Source organism: Fulmarus glacialis, unplaced genomic scaffold (assembly GCF_000690835.1).
Source record: "Fulmarus glacialis isolate BGI_N327 unplaced genomic scaffold, ASM69083v1 scaffold24222, whole genome shotgun sequence".
NCBI lineage: Eukaryota > Metazoa > Chordata > Aves > Procellariiformes > Procellariidae > Fulmarus > Fulmarus glacialis.
Genome location: NW_009198784.1, coordinates 1 through 18,301, shown reverse-complemented (window position 1 = coordinate 18,301; position 18,301 = coordinate 1). Strand labels below are relative to the sequence as shown.

Sequence of the window (18,301 nt, the reverse complement as noted above, 5' to 3'; positions counted from 1 at the left end):
TTCTCTGTCCCTCTTTGTTGTCTCACACTCTGGCACAGCCTGTTTTCAGTGGCAAACTCTCAGGTGGACTGCCTAAACCACTCAAAGGGAGAGGTTTATGGGGCAATTAGAAAAGAACCAGACTTGTTACATCATTCTCACTGTGGACTATTATGTACTTTACCTCTTTGCTTATAGCTTTATGGATCCCTTGTGCATCCTTGAATCTAAAGCCTGTGCTTAGGTATCAAACCCTTCAGCATCCAGGGACTGTAGCTAGGATAATGGGAAATGAACTTGCTGCAAAATCAGTTCCTAACACAGTGTTATCTATGTGTCAGTGTGGATTTTGAACCTGATGCTAAAAGGAGATCAGCATTCTTCATCCCCACTGAATAAATTATTGATGACATGTAGTATGTTCTTTGTTTTGCAGCCAGATTCATTCTGCGCTTGGCTGTTGGATTCATGCCTAAGCGCGTAACATTAGAATTAATCTCTTGTAAATATACTGTGCATACATTTTCTAAAGTGTTTGATGGTGCTAAGAAGTACAGTTGCATATGGGCCTTTAAGCTGTCACTGTTTGCTTCCTGATCTAATGTATTATTTTTTTCTCCCCAGTATGGAGTAGTCCTTGATGCTGGATCCTCTCGGACTACAGTCTACGTCTATGAATGGCCAGCAGAAAAAGAAAATGACACGGGAGTAGTAAGCCAAACCTTCAAGTGCAATGTGAAAGGTGAGCTCAAATGGAAGTTCCTTATTTCTTTCTAGCCTCCAGGAAGAGGTTATCGGGAAGCTTATACTGTTTTTTCCCCTCTATGTTCCCTTTTCAGTGCTGGGGAGCAAGAACTGTTAAGGCTATGTCTGTATCTGTCAGCATCAATCCTTCTCCTACTGATACAGCAGAGTGCTTTAATCTGCAATGGAGAGAGGAAATTGTAGCTAAACTTGGTTTACTCCACTGCAGTGCATGATTGGTGCAGACAGAATTTGATCTACAGAGAATCAGGCCCTGTAAATGTTCAGTCCTTGTGCCCTGAAATAATTTCTTTTAAAAGGAAAGTATAGAATATATTTAAAAATAGCTTGGAATAAAAAGTCTTTGAGGAGAGTGCGGATCTAGCCCTTGTTAGATGTTAGCCATTAATTTTGATGGAGGCAAAAATGGGTGTCAGCTATGCTATAGGAGTTTGACAAATAAGTTTTTATTTTCCAGAAGTCTTAGTGAAGTTTTAAGAAAAATCTCTGCTGTTTGAGTCATGTTTCCTAGAGAAACAAGGCTTACGCAGTTCATCTGGAATTGTTCTGTAATTACTTGGAAAGAGGCAACTGAGGGGAAATTATGAAGGGCATGCAGAAGGTGAACAGGAAGAGGTTCTCCATACTACAGAACTAGGAAGCATGTAATAAAACTATCAAGTAAAATAGCTAAATTGCAGAACTGTTTCTGACAGGATGTCATAGTCGTATCAAATATGCAGGTCTGCCCTTTGGCTCAGGAAGACCTGTAGTTGTGCACAGCTGGAAGGTGTCCCACGACACATTTCACTGCCTACCTGCCTTCTCTTTTGTCTGAGGTTTTGCATTGATTCTTCTCAGAGAGAGGACGCTAGACTAGACTGACTTTTGCTCACACTCCGGTATGGTTAAGTACATGTTCTAATAGCTTGTTGTGGATTCCTTCATAACAGCTTTTGAATCTCTTAGTCAACTTCAGTGACATTTGACTAAACTTTCAAAGATACCAAAATTTCACACATTTTATGAAGACAGGTGGCCAGGCAGCGGAGAGAAATCCACATTATTAAACAGCAGCTAGTCCATAAGGGATTTCTGCAGGAAGCCAAACTTAATAAATTGTGCTACTCTGAGTTAAATGAGCTTTAGATTATCCTCTAAGATACTGACTTCAGCTGTACTGCTTTGTTTAGTGTACTGGTTGGGGTTTGCAAGTTAGGTAAGAGGAGAAGGTAGGCCAACTCAGGAAGTCTCAGTGCAGATTTTGTTGATCTCTGATAATAACTGTGGCGTTCAAAGAGAATTTGTCCCTTTCCTTCTCTCTCAGTCATGATCACGCAAAATCCTGCATCCCTATTTGTCCCTCTTTGTGTCTGGAAATAGATGCTGGAGATGTAGCCATAAGGTCTATGAATAACTAGGAGATGAGTACAAGGCAATGGTTTCTTAACCGCACCAACATTTCTATCTTCAGCGTTAAATATGTGTGTGGACATTCTTAGCAATTTTAAAACAAGGAAAGGAAAGCAAGTGTAACATGCACAGAAGTAACGTACTGTCATGTGCCTAATGGTGTGTCCTTACAGACTGCAGGAATGGCAGCCAGCCTGCCGAGGTGGGGGGTATGCTCTGCTAGCTCGTGTGACTCATTAGGAATGTTGCCTTCAGGAATTACGGTGTGAGAAAAATGCACAGAGAAACTGCGTTATTCTTCTCCTCGAAAAATGGCAGAGGAGTACTTTGTGAATTTTTTTAATTGGTTTAGATTTTGTTTTACCTCCGTGGAATACAAAAAATTGCAAAACGGAGGAGTCCAAATTGTTGTGAACCGTTCAGGTCCAGAGGGGCCTTAACCGTGGTCAACCAAAGTATTCCTTATCTTCCAGTGTACAAAATCACCAGGGTTCACTGTTCCAGTCCTGGGTGACTCTGACTGGAGGAGACAGAGGGCTCATGGGAGAGGTCCCCAACTAAGCCGTGGGGGACGATGGTGAACACATCTGTCAGTGTTTCTTTAGTGACCCTCTAACCATAGCCTTAAGCACTTAAATTGGGGGATGGTTCTGGGCATACTGAGAGGCAGACTTTCACGTATCTACTGAACTTGAAAGTCAAATGATCAACTGCTCTAGAAGTTCCGTGGTGGTTTTGTGATTTCATTTCTGGCTTTATTAGGTACCTCTGCCCCTGTGTGTAGGAGCCAGCTGCAAATCAAAACCCTTTCTATACAGCGCAGTTAATGTGTCCTGGTCAGGCTCTAAGCATCGGCAAAGCAGGCAAATTTGTTTGTCCAGAACAAAATGGTCACTGCCTTGTGACCTGCTCTGTCTGAACACTGGGAGATGGAGGTTGCTGCCGCCAAGGGAGTGTGAGGCAACAGCAGCTGCTGAGGATGTAAAACAGCAGTTGCTGCTCTGTTTTCCTCTAGTAACAGCTTTCCTTCCAGCTTCAGGCCTGCCTGTGCTAGACTTAAGTCTTTTAGAAAATCTTATTCCAAAGCAGGGCTGTGAATATCTAGTGATGACATGGTAATGTTTATGTTCATACTGTGGAAGAGGGAGTGGTGGAGTATGGAGTCTGTAAAGTCTTACCTATTTTTTCTTCTGTTTTTATCAATGCAATGTGGCTGAACATAAATGGTTTCTCATTTTAACTCTGTAAGAGCCACCTTTTGCTTAGCTTGGGATCAGGTTGTGAGAGACATGGCTGTTACAGGAGAACTAGATGGAGTTCTGGCAGAGTTGTGCTCTGTGGGGCAATGGCTTCATGGCAATGCCTGGATTTCTCCCTGTGCAACTTCCTCAGCTAGGGAATTTTAGTAAGGAATGTTTTTATTCACACCCAAGTTGAGCCTGAACAAGTTGCGGTCCTGCTGGTCCTTGGAGTGTTGAGCAAGGGAGGAAAGACTTCGATGTTAATTGTTCAAATAGTTATGTTCAAATATGCAGCATGGTGTGACTCTCATTCCTGTTATTTGAAGGCTTTAGAAATTTGGAAAGCTGTGAAATACTTAGTAGTTTATGCACCAGCCTAGACTTGGACCTCTATGACTTCAAGAGCCATTTGTGTGCATCTTGAAATTTCACCAGCAATTCCTTGGAGAAGTTTCTTTATTTAATTTTCAGTTGAGAGCAGTGAGCTGTAGAGATGCCATGATGTCCACGACAGTTGTGGAAAACCATGTTAGGAAATCTTTGTCTTAGGTTGTGGAAGGAGGGATTTTCTATACTTTAGCAGATCAGAGAAATTTTACATCCATTAGACATGCTGTTTTCTACAGCATCTGCCATGAGTAAACCTATTTTCCTCATGAATATAGAACTGCTGTCATTGTGTTGTTATATGGTTATACTGTATATCTTATTCTAGGTATGGTGCTATAGGTGTATACGTATACACACAGAAATACAGGCGAGCAGTTTGCAAGTATCTGCTCTGTCTCACATAGCTGATACAGTCACTACATTGTTTATTCTGTAAGCACTTGTAGTTTTCAGCCATTCTATCCTTGTTTGCAATTACAGGAGGGAAGGGGGAAATCTCTTTCTCGTACACCTGTTTGCTAATTGGGCTAATTTGTAGTTGGCAAAGCAGAATTAAATCAATCTACTTGTTCTCTTTTAGGCCCTGGTATATCCAGCTATGAGAGTAACCCTGGAGCTCTTGCTAAACCCTTTGATGACTGTCTGAATAAAGTCAAGGAGAGAATCCCAGTTCATCTGCATAAAAACACTTCTGTTTATCTGGGGGCTACAGCTGGCATGAGACTCCTGAGGTATGGCAGAAACTTGAACTCCTCTGTACGCGTACTAGCGTAGAAGTCTGTGAAAACAGAATGTGAAAAATGTACTGGACGCATTTTTATCCATTGGAAATTGGCTATCTCAAAAGGAAATGGAGCCCAGCCAATTTAATTTAATTAACTTTTTTGATAGGGATAGTGGGGCTGTATAAAAATCCTCTGTTATGCCATATTGAAAAGAAATGCTTGCTTTATTCTGGAGAAGGCAAGAGTTTAATTTTCTCTTCCATATCTGTCTTAAAATTCAGTGTTATGTAAACAGATAATGTTAATGTGGGCAGCAAAGGCAGATTAAAGCTAGACACTGCAGAGTTTTCCAAGTGTGAATGTGGTATGATGTGGCCATGTTTGTTCTGTGGCTAAACAGAGTGGGAAGAAAGGCTCCAGAACTGTTTTAATGAGCAGCTGTCATATAAGCACTCAGTTCACTAAAAAGAAAAGTATATATAAGAAACAAAGCACCCACAAACTTATATGATAAAGAGTGAAGTTTGCACATAGTGAGAGTTGCTTGCTGAAACAATGCTGGATACTTGGCTGTTCCCTATCATAAGCTTCCCCTTTAGAGAAACAATGTCCATTTTTTATTAGGTGATTGTAGGAGTTTTCTTGAATTGCTAGTCAGTGAACAACACACATGAAATTGCCTTTCCAGATGCTCAGTATCTCATGTTTTGTGAATTGCTTAGGTTGCAAAATGAAACGGCAGCCAATGAAGTCCTTGCAAGCATTCAAAACTACTTCAGAGCACAACCTTTTGAATTTAGGGGTGCGCAAATCATAACTGGGCCAGAGGAAGGTGTGTATGGATGGATAACAGCCAACTATTTAATGGGCAATTTCTTAGAGGTGTGTGGAAAAAACTGCATGCTTTTCTTTTCGCTGTTTCTTTCTTATAAATGATAAGTTTGAGAGGACATGCCTGTTAAAACATCATAGCTATAACTTCCGTTTTCACTGAAATACATAACAGGGTCTTTTTGTGGCAGTAATAGAAAAAAGAAAGCATAACTCAAAGAGTATGATGTTACAGGAACGTGATATGGCAAAGGTAAAATTGTTCATCCAAAAAAAAGGGCCCTTCCCTAAAAGACATCGGATGCCTTACCTAGAAACAGAAGTTGCATTGCTTTTAAATGCATTGGTATGTTAAGTGTGACAGGTGTTGATTGTCTTGACAGTGGTGCCAACTAAAGATGTTTTCTTCTGCTTTTCTGTGATTTCCTCAGGTGATTGCTGTCCCTGCAGCTCTACTGGTGAAGGATCTGCACAGTTTAGGGGCCTCCAAATTGTTTGACAGTGTTGGCTCACTTGTCTTAAGCAGACAAGACGGTTTGAAGCAGTGAAGATGGTTAAGTTGATGTGGCGAAATGTGCCTCAGCTGAGCCAGAAATCACTCATACACAGTTCATTCCAATACTGCTGAAAAGCTGCAGGCTATGAGCAGTGGGCTGTGATACCAACTGTCTTGTGCAGACAAAGTGATACCAATATAAAGATACTTACGCTGTTCTTGAACTCAGAATAGGGTCAGGCAGGAGCCTTATAGCAGAGAGGGAGTCAAATATGTTGGAATACCCCTTGTTACATATAGGGATTCAGTATAATTTCATTCCCAGTAAAAGCTGTACCAAGATGATCAGCAACTGCTCATCTGCATTCATGGCAGCAGTGTACTGCCCTTAGCATTAACTGCACTTTTTCCAGATAGTCTCGCTAGGTTGAAAGAAATTTCAACCAAACCCCTGAGTATTATTAGCTGTCCTGGTTGAATGGTTCCTGTTAGATCATGGCAACTAATACGCAGGAATTAGTTGTTGGTGATCTGAGTTATAGCTCATGGTGAATGTGTTGTTGACTCTTGCAAAATTAAGAAAAACGGTATTGGAATCACAACGTTCTGGAAGAGTTTTTCTCATTGTGTGCATTTCATGCAACAAAAATGATATCATGAACTTCCGGGTGATGTCAGTCTTCTACCATATGAATGTTAATAATCCAAATATCAAATTTCATATGGCAGATTCATAAGGACTACTGAAGGGACTGCAAGACAGTATGAAGCCACTTTAGTATAGAGAGTTGTGTGAAGACCTACGTGTGCAATATCACTAATAGCAGAGCGAAATTTTCGCCAGTCTTGTTCCAATGGGCTAAGTGTCAAATTCTGCTAGGGACTGTTAATGGGAATCTTTCACTGTAGAATTTTCTTGTGAGTATATTTGCTAGCCCATAAAGTTTCTTTCCCTTCTTGTGTATATATTCATACCATCATGCTCAGTAAATAATACTACAGTAAATATTGAGATAGATAATCATACAAAATCTCTATTCTGCACTGTCACTGTGTAGTTCAAATACAGAATTTGAGGAATGTTTTGGCTAGTAGGGGAAAATGCCAGCTGAATGGATCAGATTTTTTGCCACTGCAGTTTCAGTGAAAGAAATGTACAGATTAAGGGACCTTGTTCTTTTGACTTTGATGGAGCTTTCATTTGACTTTTCTGTGTTTTTCACTCTATTTTCACTCTCTTTTTCTGTGTGATCTCTTAATATTCTATTCTTTTAATAATTCTTCTTGCCTTGAAACAAGCAACTCTTCATACTATTTCCCAGATTTGTTCAAGATCTCATGGATGTCTAGACTTCAATTCCCTGCATTCTAATACAGATATTGATCTGGCTAATCCTGTGCTTTGATCATTGTGCCGTCCTCTGAGTTGAAAGCTACACTGCATTCCTGTTTCCATCTTTTGAGATCACTTCACTTTGTGAAAGTACATCCCTATTACATAAAAAACATCTGCATGTTTTCGTCAGAGCTAAGATTTTTTTGAAAGGGTGCAGGACAAAGAGGGGGAGAAATCTCAAAAAGTTAAGAGTAGAAAAGCTTGAAGGGAGAACAAGCAGGTGATATTTATAATTAGCCTTGTTTTTATTTTAACATGTAGAGAAATCTTTGGAGGACATGGGTTCATCCTTACAGAAAGGAGACTATGGGTGCACTGGATCTTGGAGGAGCTTCCACTCAAATTTCATTTATCCCAGAGGACTCTCAGGAGAACTTCAATAGCACCTTGCAAGTGAAATTGTATGGTTACAACTACAATGTCTACACTCACAGCTTCCAGTGCTACGGGAGAGATGAAGCTGAGAAAAGGCTTTTAGCGTTGCTGCTCCAGGTCTGTTTAAGACCCTTTGCTATGTTGCTCTTGCAGGTGTTCAGTAATTGTCTGAGCAGGTTTTTAGGCTTGTGTTCGCTTCCCTTTGGTGGAGTTTGGAGACCCCATTAAGAGCTCTGTTGCGCTTAGTTGTGGACAAACACACTTAGGTTTCATACAAAGATCTTCATATTTGTTCAAAATTGGTGAGAATTTTGCACCATTTGACAAAAAGGCCCAACTAGTCCTGTAAGTGTTTTGCTGATATTGCCAATGATTTTTTGAGAAAGGAGTTTCTATGAATTACAATGATCAGCAATGTTGTACTGATCAGCCATGACAGAGAAGAGAACAAAAATACATGCATATGTGGTTTAAAAAGATTCCCATAGTTAATATCAAATTAGGTCTTTCTTGCTTTTGAGTAGCCTTTATTGTTTGTTTGTTTGTTTGTTTGTTTTTTCCAGAAATCAAACACCAGTTCCAATGTGGATAACCCCTGTTACCCTCAGAATTATAATACCACATTAACGATGAAGCACTTCTCTGGCAGCCTTTGTACACAGTCTCTGAGACCAGCAAATTACTACCCAAACCAGCTTGTGAACTTCCATGGAACAGCAGATCCAGGTCTGTGCCAGGAGATGGTTTCTTTATTGTTTAACTTCACTGCTTGCAGAGACAGAGAAGACTGTCCATTTAATGGAATACATCAGCCAAAAGTTAAAGGGAATTTTGTGGTAGGTTTGCAAACACAGCATTTCTTTTTGAGCTTGCTTGCTTTTGATTTCTGTAGTTCTGAAAGTAACAGGCCTGTCATCTGCTCCTTTTCTATAGGCTTTCTCAGGATTTTACTATACAATTAATGCTTTGAATTTATCTGGGCACTTTTCCCTAGCTGAATTCAATTCAAGTATGTGGATTTTCTGTTCACAGAGCTGGGCACAGGTAAGTGGGTTGTTTGGGTTTTTTGGGGTGGTTTTTTTTTTCTTTTGTATCTGTGAAAGGGAGATATAAAAAGAGTATGGACTGGACAGGTATTCAGAACTTTCAGAAGGTCTGTATCAACCTCAACATTTGTTTTCCCACTGTTTACTGGGGGAAAATGTTTGTTTACTTCAAACCATGTAGTATTTCTAGCATGCTTGAAACTTGGACTAGGTTCCGACATTTCATTTCACAGTTTTAACCCTGCTGTAAAGATGACATGGAAAATGTAGGAACCATAATATCCTCAATCTTTTATGTGCAGTTTTATGTTTATTTTCATTTTTTACCACATAAGCTATATCACTGTCAGGGTCTTTCTTTTTCTAAATCTCCGTATCTAGTTGTCCACAATTTTACTTGGTGTTTCTGAGAAATGCTAATTAATTCTAATTAGAATCCAAAGTGTTCTCTAGTTATAAAAAACAAAAGCATTTGTTTTTCATAATGTACATGTTTTTAAAAAGCTTTTTGCTTTCAGCTCCAGTTTATGCTGCCTAAATTTGAAGAAATGTATGCTAGATCCTACTGTTTTTCAGCCAATTTCATTTATTACTTGCTTATACATGGTTACAACTTTGATGCAGAAACTTGGCCACAGATACATTTTCAAAAGGAGGTGAGTAATAATCATTTCCTCTTACTGTTATATTAATCCAAAGAAGTTTAGAAAGAGGCAGAAGATGCAGCAGCCTACAAAAATATAACAGTCGTAAACAGCCTTTGTAAATGATTGTCAAATGTTTGGCATAAGACAAAGCCACTTTTCAAGCCTCAGTAGCAACTTAGCCTGGTTCCAGGGGTTGCAGCATTACTTGGAGATGCTGCCTATATTCTTTTAAAGAGCTTTAAGAAAGGATCTAATAATTGTGTTTTAAACCTTGCCCCAGTTTGTTGAAGTCGTGGCTTGCTCTAGGCAGTGATCTGCCTGAAACACCTTGCCAGTCAAGGTCAGTTTGAGCTAACCCTGCTGAGCTGGACAGGAGAACTCCCGCTTTTCTGTCTGCTGGCAGAGCCTTGGGGGAACCAGCAGAGCTGGTTTGTAGTCGGTGAGCGGTGATGAAGCAACTAGAGCAGTTTTCATCCTCAGCTGGCACGTCCATCTGTGCCGTAATCTGGTTCTCTGGAATAAGAATGTATATTGATGGGGTATTGGCTTTCAGTTGGCAGAGAGAGAAGGCTTACAATGTTTGTGTAATAGCTGCATTTCTCTCTTCCCTGACCTCAATTTTTCTCCTAAAAAACAGAGTACTTGGAACGAACTTGTATATATCCATTCTAAAGCTACTGCTAAGAAATCTTTGCTTCCAAATCAGAAGGCATGGCCACTATCTAAGCTTGGCTGTTACATCAAGAATTGTGGTCCCCACAGTGCTCTGTGACTCCATCCTTTCCTCTCTGCTACTGTGCAGACCCTTATTGTAAAACCTTGTCCAGACTGTCTCTTAGTCTCCATACAGTTTGAAAATGCTTCAGCAGTTGCATGCAAAACCAACAAAAGAATAGTTTGTAGATCTTCATGGAGTATTCTTAAATGCGGGGTATGCTGGCAAGCTGTAAATGAGAAATAGTAAGCAATGTTTTCTGAACGGTCATATCTATTACCGGTGCACTAAGGAATCAAGTAGGATTTTGTCCTCTGGTGGACAGCCATTAGCAGCTCTGGAGGCGTGTCCAGAGTTTAGCCCTTCTACCAGGAAATCAGCATAGAGCTTACTTTGGGATCTTGAATTGAATCTGGGGGAGGGTGGATCTGTCTCGCTATTTAAATATACCTTGTATTGTCCCCAGCAGACGGGAGCAGCCAAACACAGCAACATTTTTGTGTATTTAGCCAAGACTATAAAAATACCGAGCAAAATAAAAACCCAAAAGGCTTATTTGAAATTAATACCTTTGTTACCTAGGTTTTACAGTAGGGTAATCATGAAACTCCAAAAGGAAAAACTACATTCTCTTAATTAGATCTGCCCCTACTAAAATAATAAGATCTAATGTTAACTGATCAGCTAAGCTACCCCAGAGATAACAGCACAGTTTTGCCAAGAGTGGAGGGTGGGGTTTTTTGTCTATGCTAGGAGTATATTTCCTTTTAATTAGTGAACACAACCAATGAAAAAGAACCTTAACCCAATGCTGAGATGTGGGCGAGATCTAGAGCTAGATGATTTGCAAAAGTTCTAAATCTCATGAGAGTTTTTCCCCTCTCTCAGCAATGAAAGACTACCTTGATCCATCTTACCTCTTTGCTCACCTCTCATATTCCAGTTCCTGTTGCTGTAGCTTTTTTTTAATCAGTTAAACAAAAGGTATTAGGATATACACAACTACAAAAAGGACTAAATATTATAGGCCCTTATGGTCTCCTACAACCAGTAGCTGACTGCTTAAAACTGTTCATTGAAACATGAAATCATTTATTAAAGGTCATCCCTCAACTTCATCATGATGCTTTTTATACAAGAATAACCAAAGAGGTTTGGTTTCCCAGATTTGCTTTCCCAAATTTAAGCAAACTACTTACAGGCAGCCATTCAGGCAAACTGATCTCTGTAGTTGCAGAGTGGGATGACCTGTAATAAAGATGGAAAGCCAGATGAGTTTGGGAGAGCTGGTTGGTTGTAGAGGAACGCAACTTCAGCTTTGTCTGTCCTGTAGTATACCCTAGAACTACCTGGAGTGATTTGAAGGTGGTGCAGGCCCTTTGAAAAAGAAAGCAACCTATGCTAGAGTGTAAACCAAATACATATCTTGTATCTGGCCCTCTAGGCTAGCCCTTGTTTAATAAGTTCCACTAATTTCTCTTGAAATGCTTTTCCCCCCTTATTTTTTCACTCTGTTTAACAATAGATTTTTTTTTTTTAAAGTTGTGATTTGATTTGTAGGAGGCACTGATGTGTGGTTATATGTTTTATATAAATAGGCAAACCATTATTGGAGCTTGGGCATGTGGGAGGAGGACAAGGGACACACTATCTTCACCCTTTGATCCTGTGCTTATCAAGTGGCAGGATGATGATTTAATGAAAAAGACAGTGGAAAACTGATAAACTCTGTTGCTCAAATTAGAAGTGGGGAAAGACACCAAAACAGGAGGACCATGGAGTAAATACAAACATACCCCCTTTGCTTTTGTATCACCTGTTCCTAAGTAATTTTCCACTTACGTTTATTTTTTAAATGGAAGAGCCTAGTGCTGTTCATTTGCAGGCACAAAACCAACCATGGAACAAAAGATGATAAATAGAGTTCCGGCTTTGGGGACTTTACCCTGGCCTCCTCTTTGTCCCTGTCGGTGGGACTCCTTGTGGGGTTTTTCGCTTGCTTGAACTAAATAACATCCTAGGATTTGGCTAAGATGAGGGGCTAATTCTAGGAATTAGCACAGTAGTGCTGATTTTTTTTTTTTTTAAAAGTGTGTTCCTTGCACAGAAAATCCCATAACTGGCTGTCTGAATATATACCACACATCCTTGTACCCATCCATCTAATACCTGTGTCTCTTTAGCGTAGTGACCAATTTTATTAGCATCCTCTGGAACTACAAAAAAAGGGTAATTTAAAATGGTTCTGTATCTTTGTGTATTCCACTGAAGTTTTCTCCTTGCTAACATAAAGGGCAATTGCCAGCATCAGCATCAGCTTTTGGAACCTCTTTTCTTTGACTGAAAAGTCCATGGGAATAGGACTCTTCTGTCTTTATTTCAGGTTGGTAACAGCAGTATAGCATGGTCACTCGGTTACATGTTAAGCCTCACGAACATGATTCCAGCAGAAGGCAAGCTGATCCAATTACCTCTGAAACCTTCTTTGTTTGCTGGGCTCCTCGTCTTCCTCACAGCTACGGCATTGCTGTCTCTTCTCTTCCTTGTTTACTTCTGTATTGTGTCACGTAATCGGAAGAACATCAGTCGTGTTGAACATGTATTTATTCCAGAGTGAATGAACTTTACTGAAGACAAAACAGAAATTTTATAGTGCTATTAAGTTAAGTAGGACTTTATTTTTGAAAAATGGAGGGTGAAGTAAAGACAGGCAAAAAGACTTCAGGACCAGAAGCACAGAGACACAAAGGAATTTGTGATATGGTGAATTGGAATGCTTTTGAAATATTTTGGCAATTGTTTCTGTAAAACTAGTTTGTCCAGTGTGCAGCAGAGAAAACGTGGGCAGGTATGTCACTTTGCTTGATAAGGGATTAATAGCTTTTCCTGCCAGGTACGTATTATTTTTTTGTTCATTAAGTCTGCGCTAACGGGTAAACTCAAGTGATGATGGATTTGATCATGGCAGCGGTTGTTTAAGATAAAATTAAACAAGTCAGTAGGAATTGTGGGAGGCGGAAACATGGTAGCTGTTCTTGTGTGCAGTGCTGACACTGAAGGCCCCAAATAATCTGATTTCTGAAACTGGAACAAGCACTGGGTAATGACAGGAACTGAAAGGAACAGCTGGGATAGAATTGTTTTTATTGCTGTTCCAAACTGATTGATCCCTACCACATAAAGGTGTAATAAACTGCCAACACCTCTCAGGACTTTCAAGCCTGTCTTAAAACTGAGTTGTATCTTTCGGTACCATGGAGATCTTGGAATGCCTCTGCTATGGTACATAAGATTTGCTTTGAAGGTGGAACAAAATGCTTTCACACTTTAGTAACTGAACCTAAATTTAAATGTCATATAGTTGCCTCCAGAAGCCACTAGAGTTTTCAGTGTCCTTTTCTCTAAGTTTCACAGAAATACTTTTTTTAGGTTCTCATACTGAAACACTGACCTGTATGTTGTTGATCTCAGACAGTCGCAGTCCGTACTGACTTGTCATGTACGTATTATTTCAACTGTCTGGAATAGAGTCTCAGACCCGGACCTTCGGGAGCATTAAGCCGAAGGTTAAGCCCTTCCTTCAAGGCCAAGAGGAATAGAAGCCAGTCTGCAGGCCAGCAGAACACCTTTTCTGTAGCGGGTTCGGGAACACATTGCTGGAGTTGCAGTTGTGGCTGTAGTGCCTTGATCAGCCTTTCCACTGTCCTGGCCTCAGTGTTCCTTCAGCAGCACTGGGATCTACCTAGCAGATGCTTCTGTCCAATGCATTAACTCCAGAGCTTTCCTGGAAGTGCTGCTGCCTTCATGCTCCAAAGAGCGGACTTCCTGAAAACCCAGGTATTCTTCACCAAACCCCTCATTCCCTTAAGTCATACCCACTGCTCAAGGAGTTCTTCATTGTCAGTGCCCCTTTTACCTGCCTGTCTTTTGTATAGCTTTGGTCTTCTTCAGCTGGCTTCTAAAATAACCCTTGAAAAAGCCTCCTGCCACATCATCTGCCATCTCTTCCCTTTGTACACTGTTTCTGTTAATTCCTCTTAATATTGCCGTAACATGATCTGTGAAGCTGCAAGGGGAATGCATCTGAAGGGCGTTACAGTTAGCAGAAAGAAGGGATTGTTGTACTCTTCAGGACCCGCAAGAGAGAAAAGAGCATCTCTGCTTCACTTCCTTCCTCACCTTCTACCATCTTGTTTCACCCAGATGCAGTACCTACGTGGAGCTCTGTATTTCCCCAGATGTCCTACAAATAGCTGCTGTCAATCACTTTAATACATTCCTCCCTCTCCATCTTCTCAGGATTGCTTCCCTCTGTGTATAGTTTCCCTTGCTTGCATCGCTCCTCTCTGAAGGGATGGTTGCTCCTTTCATGCACAGAGCTTTTTGGCGTGAGAAAGTAAAAACTAAAAGGGAGATTACCGTATTCAACACCTATTGCTAACAAGCTAAAGCCTGTGAGGCCATGTGAGTAGTGGTTTCCACACAGGTGTGTTGCATGTAAGAGATCTACTTGTTGATGCATACACTCAAAAGTCAAGTTTTAACATTGGATTATGAATTCCAATGGCATATAACGTGTTTTCTATCCCAACTTAAATCTGTTTCCCATATTGATTAGGTTGTGAGATAGGACAGTGGCCAGTATTTTTACCCATGAATAATATTTTCAATTTCTGTCTTTTGTTTCTGTATCACCTCCTTACTTTCAGGTTTGGTTGTGGGGTTGGGGTTTTGTTTTTCACAGTCTGATAGCTGATTTGAAAGGAACTAAGTATCTTTTTAAATGCAAAAAAGAAAAGGAAAAAAAAAAAGAAAAAAGCGATTTTTCAAGAGGATCAGCAGTGAGGGCTTTGTCCTTTCCCTGTTGGTATATTACTATGTCCTGTCAGTCTTACTGGAGTAGCAGTACTTAAAATAAGGCAGAAGGTATTACAAGATAAAGTGCTTGGAAGCACCCAAGTCACATCTGATAAAACGTAAAATTTACTTCAGAATGCATGGACATTACAGAGGTTGGCATGAGATAAAAGCTTTATCTTTTGTGCGATGGATCTGGAACTGCAGTTAAGGGTAGAAAAAAGACAGTTGCATGAGAGCATTAAAGTGTTTTCTTCAGTTGCCAAATTTCTATGGAAAATTGTATTCTGGAATATTTATTTGCCGTACAAAACCTTTGCTTTGCTTTGTTTGTGAATGGCAGGGCCATTCAGATGTGGTTTTGCACGAATGGTACATGCTTGGAAGTCAGTATTCTCAGAGTTGGCAGCTAAAGAACAAGTAAATTTGTTCCAAAATCGTTTGGACTTCCAGATGTACTTGGATAGAGCCAGTATCTGATCAAAGAATGCCTTCCCTTCATGAGCCACCTTCTGTTTTCCTTTTTCAGTAGTTCCCTCTTCTCCCTATGTATATAATCTCCCTCCTATATCACCAGGATACCCACCTGCTCAGTCTGCTGTCTCCTGTCAGTTTCAGCTGGGACAAGCTGAAACTATTGAACTTCCAGCCAGGCAGCTGCACCGCGATAGCTTACAGCTTCTTCCAAGCCAGCACCGTGGCTGCAGTTCCATGTTACAGTAAAAAAACCATGGCTCGGACAGGCAGCCAGCTTGGCTACCCTGGGCTGTCGTGGTTGCTTCTGGAGGGGAGGTGGGGTGATGGGGATGGTAACGGCTTCGGTAACCACAGCTAAATCTTTCCTCAAGTGTCTAGTCAACGAGATCAATGAATGTAACGTTGTCCTGTCATCTAGAACTGGTCTCTGGGAGAGCCAGTGAAGTTAACAGCATTTGGGAATGTGTACAAACTATAGGTTATTTATCTTTTTATACTCCTTACTGCCTGCTTATAAAGATGAATAAAATGTGAAAAGCTAAGCCAAGTGTACTTTTTATTTTTTATTGTTTTTTTCTCATATACCAATATTTTTATCCTGGTAGACAAGTTATTCTTATCAAATCTCTGAAATGCTTTCCTGGGGGATGGAAATTTGCATGCTGCAAAACTGATCCTGCGAAATTCTGGAGTAGACAGTGCTCACTATCTCCAGAATCCGTATTCTCAGCAAGGAAACCCTGGTGGTTAAACCCAAGCCACTCTTCTCATTTTTTTTCAGTATACACAACACACATAAACACATATAAGCAGCTCCTACTTTTAAACACTGTTAACATTTCACTCAGGGGCACCGACACTTTCTAGGGCTTCTTTCAGGTTCACCACCATAATGTAGATTTAAAAGCTTATGTGCCAAAGAGAAGCAGCAATTCCCAGTTATCAAAGACAGTCAATCGAGATACAGATCGATTAGAAAAAGAACTGTTGGGCATTGGGAATAGGGACAGGATTATGTAATATGAAAAACCTCTTATATGGAGAAGCAGCAAGAAATTAATCCACCAGAAGAAAGAGATGAGAAATGAAATGCGTATGGACGTTTCTGAAGGGGGGGAAAAGTGACAAACTTCTTATAAAGCAATACGCAAACTTGGCAGAAGCAAGCAGTAACCTGTACTGCATGGCATAATTCAGCACTGGTAAGATCAGTTAAGAGGACAGAAAAGTAAACAACGCTGAGTATGATAGTTGATCATACCCCAATTTGGGGAGTTTCTATTCGATTTTTAAATTCAATTATTATTTCGGGAACAATGTATGTTCACTTGGATGGCAATGAAGACTGTGTATCACAAAAAGTGCTCACCTATACTTCATTCACGAATGTTTTTCGGTGTAGTAAGAGGAAGGCAGTATCTAGTTACTTGCTCAGCAACATTTGTGCAGTCCTAGTGTATGTTTTTAAAAGCGTATTCATGGGAGAAAATGTTTTTAAGCTTTAAGCCCTGAATTGTTTTCAGTGTTTGATGTTAAGGCACAGCCCAAGTGTGGTGTTTTTTATGCTTCTTCCAGTCGTTCATGATGTTAAGAGATGCAGAAATGCATGCATCCAAGTTACAGTTAGGTAGAACAGATGCAACCCTCACATACTCTGAGTCATCAATGCAGTCACTAGTGACATTTGAGTATCTCTGCCATAAAAAACGCAAAGGTCATTAAGAAGACTAAGATTTTAGGTAACCTCCCTTCCTTCCTCTTTAGTACTGGAGAGTAATGTTAGATCAAATGAAGAAAATTAAAAATACTGGTTTTCCAAATCTGCAAAATGGAAGAATCCAAAAGCCATCATCTTCTACTGACTTGACCTAGAACGTGTTGTTTAAAAATAACTGGCTTAATACATGTATTAATGTATTACTGTTGTAAAGCACAGTAAAATAATACTGCTATAATGGTATTCTGGTTAGGACTTTCAAAAATACCTGATGGAGTTAAATGCTCATTAACATTTTAATGATCCATTCCCTGGGCACTTGCATAAAGTATCTGCACCATTTGAAATTGCTTAAGTGCATTTTTTACTTGCTCTCTTTTATTATAAAAGCAAGACTGTACAAACGATAAACACTCTGCTTTAAGCAACTAAATTGGGAAGTTTCATTCCACTGTTGACAGAAGAGGCAGAAGAACGAAGGTCAGACCTATGTTCCAGCAGTGCTCTGCAAGTACGTTTTGCTTGCACTTTGCTACTCTCAAAGCTCCTCTTCTCGTAGCAAATGTTTTGGCTGACGTTTATGCGAGCGAAAATCCTGCAAAACACGATCCGCACGCACGTCAGTATCTTGTTGCACGTACATCAAAGCCAGCGCAGTGAGCTGACGGTCGCCCAGGGATCTGTTCTGCCATGCCCTGATGGTCCGCCGGGCCCCCAACCGCCCGCCTTCCCTCGGCAGCAGCGCTGCTTGGCAGAGCGGCAGGAACAGCGAGGGCTGCGGGGAGCTGCGGGTAAAACGCCGGGCTGGGCTCCTGCAGCGCTGTGAGGATGCTCTTTGGCCGGTCGTCCCGTGGAACGGGGACCGCCGCCCGCCGGCACGCCGTCTCTGCTGCTCTGCTCGGGGTCGGGCAGGTCCGTGCGGTATGCACCGCAGAGAGCCCTCTAGGAAGCGCCATTCATGGGGCAGTAGGCACCGAGCAATAACATACGAGGGGTCCTGCGCTTGTCTCCGGAGCTCGGAGGTAACACGGTCCAAGAACAGAACGAACACGTTCTTCCGGCAGCGTGCGCGTGCATCGGTGACGCCAGCGCTAGCGCGATGCCTTCTGCCGCAGGCAGTAGAAGTGACTCGCCGCTAGCAGCACGGGCCAGGCGCTCGGCTGCTGCAGGAGGAGCGGTACCTCTCCCTCCGCACCGCGCTGCGTGTAACGCCGAGTCCATTAAATGTGCCTTTTGTTTGCTTGTTTTCACA

At 41.0% G+C, this 18,301-nt stretch overlaps 1 protein-coding gene across 1 annotated transcript in view; it reads left to right on the top strand.

Annotated features, from left to right (window-relative positions):
• Positions 1-12,615, top strand: part of ENTPD3 (ectonucleoside triphosphate diphosphohydrolase 3) — a 17,326-nt gene extending 4,711 nt beyond the window's left edge. Inside the window, exons 2-9 of the mRNA XM_009573044.1 lie at positions 604-721; positions 4,348-4,498; positions 5,215-5,374; positions 7,477-7,707; positions 8,154-8,426; positions 8,524-8,634; positions 9,155-9,292; positions 12,382-12,615. Of these exons, the coding sequence (XP_009571339.1) occupies positions 604-721; positions 4,348-4,498; positions 5,215-5,374; positions 7,477-7,707; positions 8,154-8,426; positions 8,524-8,634; positions 9,155-9,292; positions 12,382-12,615 (1,416 nt within the window). The remainder of the gene's footprint in view (positions 1-603; positions 722-4,347; positions 4,499-5,214; positions 5,375-7,476; positions 7,708-8,153; positions 8,427-8,523; positions 8,635-9,154; positions 9,293-12,381) is intronic.
• The last annotated feature ends 5,686 nt before the right edge of the window (positions 12,616-18,301 follow it).